The 10,745-nt window shown below is 41.8% G+C and overlaps 1 protein-coding gene across 2 annotated transcripts in view; it reads left to right on the forward strand.

The window, feature by feature from the left end:
* LOC110522377 (uronyl 2-sulfotransferase) overlaps nucleotides 1-2,924 on the forward strand; it is a 117,826-nt gene extending 114,902 nt beyond the window's left edge. For both annotated transcript variants that reach the window (XM_036976014.1, XM_036976015.1), the window contains one exon: nucleotides 749-2,924. In XM_036976014.1, coding sequence (XP_036831909.1) covers nucleotides 749-1,041 — 293 coding nt within the window. In that variant the 3' untranslated portion in view covers nucleotides 1,042-2,924. The remainder of the gene's footprint in view (nucleotides 1-748) is intronic.
* Nucleotides 2,925-10,745: the final 7,821 nt, after the last annotated feature.

Consider the following 10,745-nt stretch of genomic DNA (forward strand, 5'->3'; position numbering starts at 1 on the left):
CTTCTGTATACCGCCCCATCATCACAACACAACTGATTGGATCAAACACATTAAGAAGGAAATAAATTCCACAAATTATCTTTTAAGAAGGCACACCTGTTAATTGTAATACATTCCAGGTGACTACCTCATGAAGCTGGTTGAGAGAATGCCAAGAGTATGCAAAGCTGTCATCAAGGCAAAGGGTGGCTATTTGAAGAAACTCAAATATAATATATATTTTGATTTGAATAACACTTTTTTGGTTACTACATGATTCAATCAAATGTATTAATTAAACCCTCCTTACATCAGCTAATGTCACAAAGTGCTGTACAGAAAACCAACCTAAAACCCCAAACAGCAAGCAATGCAGGTGTAGAAGCACGGTGGCTAGGAAAAACTCCCTAGAATGGCCGGAACCTAGGAAGAAACCTAGAGTGTTAGTGTTATTTCATGGTTTTGATGTCTTTGATGTATTTCATTGTTTTGATGTCTACAATATAGAAAATAGTCAAACTAAAGATAATCCTGGAATGAGTAGGCGTGTCCAAACTTTTGACTGGTACTGTATATGCCTGTTACACTGCATTGAAATGATTAAAGGAATAGTTCACTCCAAAAACAAACTTTGTCCAAAGTTTATTTTCATACCTCAAAAGTGATCTACAGTAGGCCTAACTCTCCTTTTGATGGATGACAATATATATTTTCTTCACATTTTAACCATACGTGAATAACTTCCTGGTCTGTTTCTCTGTCTCCGCAGACTACAGGAAGATGGGGAACATGACTGGTACGGTACGTAAACACACACCCACTCTGGAGGCCCTTCAGGTTCTGTACCACCGCATGCGCTACGAGTACGACTTCTACAACTTCATCCGAGACCAGTTCCACTTGATGAAGAAGAAGATTGGCCTCAAATCGGTCCCCCGACCACCTTCCCACCAGGCCTCCTTCCTAAGAGACCTCTCCCTCCGAACCCCAGAGCCCCTGGATGAAGATGAGGAGCTGGAGACCGACCTGGAGGATGCCAACAGCTGGTTGGTCCAGCCCTGACCAATGCAGTGGTGACTGAGGACTTTACTTGCATCTGGTTGGCTGGAGGTGGCATGATAAAGGGGCGGGGGATGTGCCCTGTCTGTCAACATTCCCAGGAGGACGATTGGTTGGGGGTGTGTGGATCCTGATGCCTGTGTTTTTACAGGCTACATATTCCGTTCATCTTGGACTCTCTACTCACCGCTGAGAACCTTAGGAGTGGGCTCTGATTCTCTGCTACCACTGAGGACCTTGGGAGTGGGCTCTGATTCTCTGCTACCACTGAGGACCTTGGGAGTGGGCTCTGATTCTCTGCTACCACTGAGGACCTTGGGAGTGGGCTCTGATTCTCTGCTACCACTGAGGACCTTGGGAGTGGGCTCTGATTCTCTGCTACCACTGAGGACCTTAGGAGTGGGCTCTGATTCTCTGCTACCACTGAGGACCTTAGGAGTGGGCTCTGATTCTCTGCTACCACTGAGAACCTTAGGAGTGGGCTCTGATTCTCTGCTACCACTGAGGACCTTGGGAGTGGGCTCTGATTCTCTGCTACCACTGAGGACCTTGGGAGTGGGCTCGGACTCTCTGCTACCACTGAGGACCTTAGGAGTGGGCTCTGATTCTCTGCTACCACTGAGGACCTTAGGAGTGGGCTCTGATTCTCTGCTACCACTGAGAACCTTAGGAGTGGGCTCTGATTCTCTGCTACCACTGAGGACCTTAGGAGTGGGCTCTGATTCTCTGCTACCACTGAGGACCTTAGGAGTGGGCTCTGATTCTCTGCTACCACTGAGGACCTTAGGAGTGGGCTCTGATTCTCTGCTACCACTGAGGACCTTGGGAGTGGGCTCTGATTCTCTGCTACCACTGAGAACCTTAGGAGTGGGCTCTGATTCTCTGCTACCACTGAGAACCTTAGGAGTGGGCTCTGATTCTCTGCTACCACTGAGGACCTTGGGAGTGGGCTCTGACTCTCTGCTACCACTGAGGACCTTGGGAGTGGGCTCTGATTCTCTGCTACCACTGAGGACCTTGGGAGTGGGCTCGGACTCTCTGCTACCACTGAGGACCTTGGGAGTGGGCTCGGACTCTCTGCTACCACTGAGGACCTTGGGAGTGGGCTCGGACTCTCTGCTCACCGCTGAGGACCTTGGGAGCGGGCTCGGACTCTCTGCTACCACTGAGGACCTTGGGAGTGGACTCGGACTCTCTTCTACCACTGAGGACCTTGGGAGTGGACTCGGACTCTCTGCTACCACTGAGGACCTTGGGAGTGGACTCGGACTCTCTGCTCACCGCTGAGGACCTTCGTTGTGGGCGGATGGATGGACGAACTGACATATTTAAAGATTGACTACAATAATGGATGGGGGGGGGTTGCTTTAAAAAGCTCACTTTGCTTGTTTTAAGGTTTTATTTTTGTTTTGTTGGTTTGAGGCCGTCCTGTTTGGGTTATCTCCAGGTGAGATAAGACAAAAGGGATTTGGACCTATGAACATTTTAAATGTTGAGGGGAGGGCTACATCTTAGGATCAGGAAAAATTCAGACACCAACATAGGTGCAGGGATGATGGGGGTGAAGGAGCGTGTTGAGGAGTGAGAGAGCAGGGAAGAGACAGAGATGATGGGGGTGAAGGAGCGTGTTGAGGAGTGAGAGAGCAGGGAAGAGACGGGGATGATGAAATTGGAGGGGTTGTGTGTAACAGGTCTACTTTTAGTGCTTGACCACTCTGTCTCTCCCTGTCTCTCCCAGCCTCCTTTTCTCCCTTTATTTTCCTCTTATTTTCTCTCTCTCCCTCACACTCTGCCTGCTTTAAGGGCCCTTATTTTCTCTCTCTCCCTCACACTCTGCCTGCTTTAAGGGCCCTTATTTTCTCTCTCTCCCTCACACTCTGCCTGCTTTAAGGGCCCTTATTTTCTCTCTCTCCTTCACACTCTGCCTGCTTTAAGGGCCCTTATTTTCTCTCTCTCCCTCACACTCTGCCTGCTTTAAGGGCCCTTATTTTCTCTCTCTCCCTCACACTCTGCCTGCTTTAAGGGCCCTTATTTTCTCTCTCTCCCTCACACTCTGCCTGCTTTAAGGGCCCTTATTTTCTCTCTCTCCCTCACACTCTGCCTGCTTTAAGGGCCCTTATTTTCTCTCTCTCCCTCACACTCTGCCTGCTTTAAGGGCCCTTATTTTCTCTCTCTCCCTCACACTCTGCCTGCTTTAAGGGCCCTTATTTTCTCTCTCTCCCTCACACTCTGCCTGTTTTAAGGGCCCTTGTTTTCAAAGTGTTATTCAGAGTGCCAACCCGTCAAATAGTATGTCATAGTCTTAAACTTCTCTAAGTGCCAAACCTAACCAAGTGGGGTCAGACACCTTCTGTTCCTAGAAACCCTGTTTGGGAGGATGCTCTGCTCACAGTGGGAGGGGGCGGGGTGACTTGGTTTAGCCCAAATGTGATAGTGTCTATGCATAACAGAATCAGTTTACTTTGTTTAATAGATGTTGATATGATGAGAGGGTCAAATGGCAGGAAGAGCACCCAACTATGAATTCAAAGAATTCCAACTGTGTGTCTACGATTGGATTTGACAACAACATTTGTCAAACTGATAATGTATGAAGAAAGGTTGAATATTTTGGTACATAACTTGGGAAATATTAAGAAATGTATGATGTTGGTTGGTGAAAATGTGTTTTTCCTCAAATGTTGACATCTCCATTAGACCGACCATTGATGTTTGACATCCTTCAACAACAACAAAAATCTAATAAAAAGATTATTTCAAAGATAAATCTGAAGGATGAAACATTTTAATCCAACGCTTTACCTGAACTCACCAAATGAAATGACAATGTGTTCACAGTCTGCACTTAGTCTTATTTGAGATTGTTCAACCTCGGCTTGTTGGTTACTGTAATGTCTAAATCCACAACTCTGTTTCTAAACTCTCCCCTGACTCTCAGTGCTACAGTATTTCATAGAGCAGCCATGGTGTTGTACTTTGGCCATTTACTGATAACTCAACACCCAGAGAAGAAAATGGCCACAACCACCTACCTGGCAGTCTTACCTATAGTTGCGTTCAAATATATTGGCACCCTCACTATTTCTTCTAAAATAAGTAGATTTGGAAAAAAATATCAATGTGTATCTGTTTGATTTACAACCACAGGACCAAGAAGAAAGTAACAAATCCAAACTGAAATTAAGACTTTTCACTTCAAAGTCAAAAATGGCCTTGACTAAGTGATTCACCATTCAAATGAATTTGTTTCTAATTCTGGTTTACTGTGCAATTTATCTCACCTGTGGAAAGTTCCAGGTGCCTACGGGGTAAAAAGAGCAATTCAACCCGTTTTAAATGCTCCATTGCACTCAATTAAAAAAGGGCAAGGGTGCCAATATATTTGACCACATCTGTAAGCCATAGTCATTGTACTGTCATTGTCTTCAGCGTGGATTTTCTTTTAAAAAGTTTAATTTATTATTATGTATCCATTTTCATTCCAGAAAGGATTCTCAGGAAAAAGGTTTCTTACAACATTGAAATAAGTTGTACAATCAAGCTATTCATAGTATCTAAAAATGAGTAAAATATCATCTTATATCCCCAATAAAATGATATGAACATTTTAAAGAAATGGTTGAACTGTTTTACAATAAATGGAATCCATTCATTTCAATCTCCCCAGACAGTTTTCTAAATAAAAACCTAACAATTGCAGTTGCTGTCTGTGCTTCCTCACAATTATTTTTTATACAATAAAGCAGTGCATGCCTATTGTTTTCCAATCCAAGAGGATACATTAATTGTACATTTACCCACCTAGCTCTGAATCCATGAAAGAAATGCAGTCTGTTATGTGCTAACAACCTGATAAACAAGTACTAGGTTATTCATGTAAGTGCTGTTCCAGTTCCACCTGATGAACAAGAACATTGGCCTCAAGTGTCTCCCTACCCCCTGAACACTAGGCCTCCTTCTAAGAGAGAAAGCCCCAGTTCACAACACCCTAGAGACCCAGGAAGAGGACAACCAAGACCCCAACAGCTGGTTTGTTACCACAGAAATAGATAATTCAACCATTGAGCAATGGTCAAATCTGGCTGAAAGGGAAGGTTTATGTCAGAACACTCAGTTTCCATTGAGACTGACTGATGATAACAGCCATTATCGCCGTTGTGGAGTTGGAAGCTTACTCCTCCACCAGACGTAATTTGGGAAAAAGTATGTCCTCCACCCGCTCTTCTCTGTCCTCTCTCCTACGTGACCCGGAAACCGATAAGTGGTGAAGGGATGTCGATTCGTTTAATAGGCGAATGGAAGCATGTCCTCCCATCCTCGATAGCCACCTTTCATTGAGAATAATCATGTGTATCCTACCAGAGTCATTCGCGGAAGAGTTTTCAAACCCCCTTTGAGTCAGCTTTTGTTTTTGTCGGAGGAGGAAAGCATGCTCACATTTAAAATTAATATGCTACTTATTTTATCTATAAATTGTGTTACGAACTGTCTCGTAGCCTGTAGCAAAGAGGGAGACAATGCGGAGACAAGGAAATAAAAAACGTACAGTACCGGTCAAAAGTTTGGACACCTACTCATTCAAGGGTTTTTCATTGGTTTTACTATTTTCTACAATGTAGAATAATAGTGAAGACATCAAAACTATGAAATAACACATATGGAATCATGTAACCGAAAAATCAATATGTTTTATATTCTTAATTCAAAAGGCACTCGCACATCTGAGCAATATTTTTTGTAGGTGCTTGGTAACAGTTGAACAAGATGAAGGAAAAAGGAAACCGCACACTGCTCTTGATAATGTCACTGATCTTTAATAAGTTTAAGTATCGGTCTCACGGCCATCGTCAGAGCTTTTGTGAGTAAAAAATAAAAATAGCACCCTTATGTATGGGCTAGTAACCGGAAGGTTGCAAATTCAAATCCCCGAGCTGACAAGGTACAAATCTGTCGTTCTGCCCCTGAACAGGCAGTTAACCCACTGTTCCTATGCCGTCATTGAAAATAACAATTTGTTCTTAACTGACTTTCCTAGTTAAATAAAGGTAAAAACATATATACATAATAATGTAGACCTAGCACCACCCACATCCGTTCCACGCATCGAAAGGTATTCGAGGCGAAGGAAAAAAACAAATAAGTGCTACCAAATATAACAATATGCATTTCGTAAATATACGAATAAAGTGTGTACATCAAACGTATTAAACACGTCTGTAAAACCACAATGAGGACATAACTTGCTCGGTAGGTCTTTCGTTAATCGTCTTTCGTTAATCGTTGGGTACGAAAAACATCAGAGTAATCTTATATAGGGGCATAATTCATGTTCAAATTCACAACATAACATACATATAGGCATTTCATTATTAAGCCCTTTAGGAAATAATGTCTGCAGGGTGAACATCCAAAAATATTATATTTTACTCAGAGTATTATTAATATCACCTCCCCTGTCTAGTATCTTAACTTTCTCTATGCCACAAAATCTAAAAAGGTAGAAATGTCATGCTTTAGTTCATTAAAATGTACTACGACTGGATAATCCCTGTCGTTTCTCTCCACTGAGAGCGAATTCCCTACAGACAGCGACTCCATCTACCATGGCACACAGTCGGGGGTGGTTTTAGCCCGGAAGCAACACAAGGCTTCACGAAAGAAAATAAACGATGTAGGAGAGGCAAGCGGTCGAAGAGGGGAGCTGGAACACAGGCCGTGGACACGGAGCTACAGCAGGACGCGGTAATTAACCTCTCCAAAAAAGACCATATTGACGCGCAAATCACAGTCTTATCTAAAGGCCTCTCTTTGTACCTACATGTACAGATAAACCATTCAATACGAAAGTATATCTGTTTAAATTCTTTCGTAAGATTACATTTAAGCATGTGTTTTCGCAAAACACTGTTTCGGGCCTAGAAACACATCAAAGAACTGGTACCCATTTTAAGCCCAAAAGCAAATTCTGTCCCATGGTTAACAACTCCTCGATTAATACCTATTGTAGGTTAGTCGAACAAGAAGCCATGTCAGTATATAGGAGACAAACAAACCACATTCAGAAAAATCTCACTAGAACAGAAGAAACACGCGTTTAATTAATTAATGAAAGATTCACCTCTGGTTATTAAACCTGCGGATAAGGGGGGTGCTGTGGTTGTTTTAGACTATGAAAAATATAAAGAAGAAATTCAGAGACAACTGAGCAATGAACGTTTCTATAGAAAACTGAGTGTTGATGCCACACAGGTGTTCCAAAGGTAAATATGCTCTAATCTGGAGCCCTATTAAACCACCTCATCTCAAAACCTGAATATGAATACCTTTGCTGCATACGTCCATGCTTGTACATTTTACCGAAATTACACAAACCTAAAACACAAGCCAATTATCCAGGCAGACCAGTGGTTGCAGGAATAGGCTCAATGCTAGAGCCGTTGTCGAACTTTGTAGACTCTTTTATTAAAACTCATGTGCAAGCATTGCCATCATATGTAAAATACTCTATAGACTTCATAAACAAGATCTCATCACAGAAGACTTAACAGAAGACTGTATTTTGGTCACACAAAAAAAATAGATTTCGAGAGTCTATTTCGAGAGGGGGGGTGGGGGGGCAGCCCTAGCTCACTATTTGGGAAACAGATACTAATCCACCATCACACCTTATTCTAGAGCTGGCTGAATATGTTTTGACGTAGAACTATTTCAGGTTTGATGATGAATATTACCTCCAAACGAATGGAACATCGATGGGCTCCACATTTGCTCCGAGTTATGCTAACCTATATGTGGGTCTTTTCGAAGAACGTTTTGTTAATAATGAAAACGAAAATCCATTTTTTAATAAGAGCTGTCAGATTTTATGGCACTACTCGATGACATTGACTCCAATCTCAAATTCACTATTGAATGTGACGCTCAGCGTGTTCATTACCTCTATGTGGATTGAGAAATCAAATGCAACCCTGTTTACAACTCTGAATATAAAATAAACGGACAGAAATACTCTATTACAGGGGAACAGCTTCCATCCTGAGCCATTAAAAAGAGGACTTCCAAGAAGACAGTTTTTCAGACTGCCACTCCACAGAGGATTATCTAGAAAAAGCAGCGGGGATGCGCATTAGGTTTCTAAGAAGAGGCTATTCGCCACTATGTGTGGGTGAAGCTCTTAATTTGGCATTGGTAAAAACACGAGATGAACTGCTACAAAAAAGACCCGCTAAAGCTAAAGAACTCTCTGTAATGTTTACAAGCACATATACTTTGAACTCGCGAAAAGTGGGAGATGCCGTCAAGAAACACTGGCATATTTTATCATCGGACCCAGCTTTGCCGGCTGAATTTAAAAATCCACCACTTATTGTGTATATGAGACGTCGCAATTTACTCGATAAATTGGTTCATGCCAACTGCCAGCCACAAAATAAAATCAGCCAGACCCTTTTACGCCCTCTACCAAATGGTAACTAACTATAAATGCAGAGGATGCGCACAGTGCAACAACATGATGAAGTGTGAATATTTCTGCCACCCACATACAGGAAAACGGTTCCAAATAAATGACATTATTACGTGTTCCACCACCCATGTTATTAACATTATTACATGTCCATGAGGGCTGTGCTGTGTAGGTAAAAACCTCTCGTTCTCTCAAACAGAGAATCAGGGAACATAAACGTTCAATCAGGAGCAACGACAGGGATTATCCAGTCGCATTACATTTTAATTACGTAAAGCATGGCATTTCTACCTTTAGATTATATGGTATAGAGAAAGTTAAGATATTAGACAGGGGGGGGTGATATTGATAATACTCTTAGTAAAATATAATATTTTTGGATTTTCACCCTCCAGACATTATTTCCTAAAGGACTTAATAATGAAATGCCTATGTATGTTATGTTGTGAATTTGAACATGAATACAGTTGTCAAGCTATTCAAGGGGTTGGCCCACAGAGAAATTGCATTCTCATCGATGTACTTGAATGTAGCTCCCAAACTGACCAGCAGGTAGGTGATGGTATCTCCATGTCACAGCTTGACTGACAGGTCACCCAAGTCTTCAACTCTCGCTATGGCACCTCAGGGAAACTGTTTTTTATATATAAAATACATTTGCTGACGAAAACTTGGGGTGCCAAAACACAATCACCCGCGAGCCGCAAAATTCATGCTTGAAAAATTGCTCTTTGCATTTTAATTGAAGACAATCACAATAAGGTACTTAATTATTACCCAGAATGGTTTGATATTGAGATAAAGGTCCAATGTAGACATTTTTAACGTGGCATAAATCTTGGCAAAATGTGTAGAATTGAAGGAAATTAGCTTTAAAACATGACAACGTTTCTCTCCACCCCGTGGCAAAATGGGTAGAAATGCAAGAAATGTTTCTCTTTGAGTAGAATATGAATTTGAAAATTGCTAAACTTCTCTCGTCCCCATGGCAAAATGTGTAGAAATACAGAACTTTACAGCTGCAACATTTTCTCTACTCCTCTTGCAAAATGTGTAGTTATACAGGAAATGAACCTTAAAACTGTCAGACATGGGACCAAACTATTCCTGTTGCTGGGTTAGCAGAACAACTATTTTAGGTACACCTGTGTGCGTGTGTTTGTGTCCGTGTGTTCATGGGTGTGTGTCGTGTGTGTATCAGTAGGCTGTAGATCAAACTGCTAGCCTGACTTCCGTCTGTTGCTGCTATTTCTGCTACATACTCCTACTCACACATTTCTCTCTCTCCCCTCGGGGCCCATGCATCAGCTCATCACACTTCCTCAGAAAAGTAACACTTTGTTTCAACGGTCTATAATAAATTATAAATTGTGTTAATGGTTAATTACTCCCACATTTATAAACAATTTACTGAAGTAGTCTTTCCCAGTCATTAATCTAAAGGGAGCACTATTTATGCTTTATAAATACTTTGTAAATGTTTTGGAATGTCCAGTGGTAGACATTCCAGCAGCATGATCCTTAAAGGGATAGTTCACCTAAATTACAAAATGACACATTGTTTCCTTACGCTGTAAGCAATCTATAGACAGCAATTCATGATTTGGTTGAGTTTCCCTGGCACTGGTTCCAAATGCAAAGGTTTTAGCAATTGAGGCACAAATCCCATTCAAGAGATATTACCGATATTAGCATTTTTTGCACATCATATTCAACTCATCTATAAGTGACTTTGTTGAGCTTCGCAATTAATTTTAGATACTTTTGGATGATTATTTCATCTCTTGGCTGTCCCAGGCCAAATGCTGATTTTGTTAAACGTGGAACATTTTGTTTTGATGACCGCAGCAACAGTGCTGGGGAAAGGAGCTTTCTGTTTTAATCATGTACAGACTTTATAAAGGCTTAATGCATACATTAAGAAGGCTAAAAACCTACATACAGTGGGTCAAAAAATTATTTAGTCAGCCACCAATTGTGCAAGTTCTCCCACTTAAAAAAGTTGAGAGAGGCCTGTAATTTTCATCATAGGTACACTTCAATTATGACAGACAAAATTAGAAAAAAAATCTTCACAAGGTTTTCACACACTGTTGCTGGTATTTTGGCCCATTCCTCCATGCAGATCTCCTCTAGAGCAGTGATGTTTTGGGGCTGTTGCTGGGCAACACGGACTTTCAACTCCCTCCAAAGATTTTCTATGGGGTTGAGATCTGGAGACTGGCTAGGCCACTCCAGGACC

This window comes from Oncorhynchus mykiss, chromosome 4, assembly GCF_013265735.2.
Source record: "Oncorhynchus mykiss isolate Arlee chromosome 4, USDA_OmykA_1.1, whole genome shotgun sequence".
NCBI classification, from domain to species: Eukaryota; Metazoa; Chordata; class Actinopteri; order Salmoniformes; family Salmonidae; genus Oncorhynchus; species Oncorhynchus mykiss.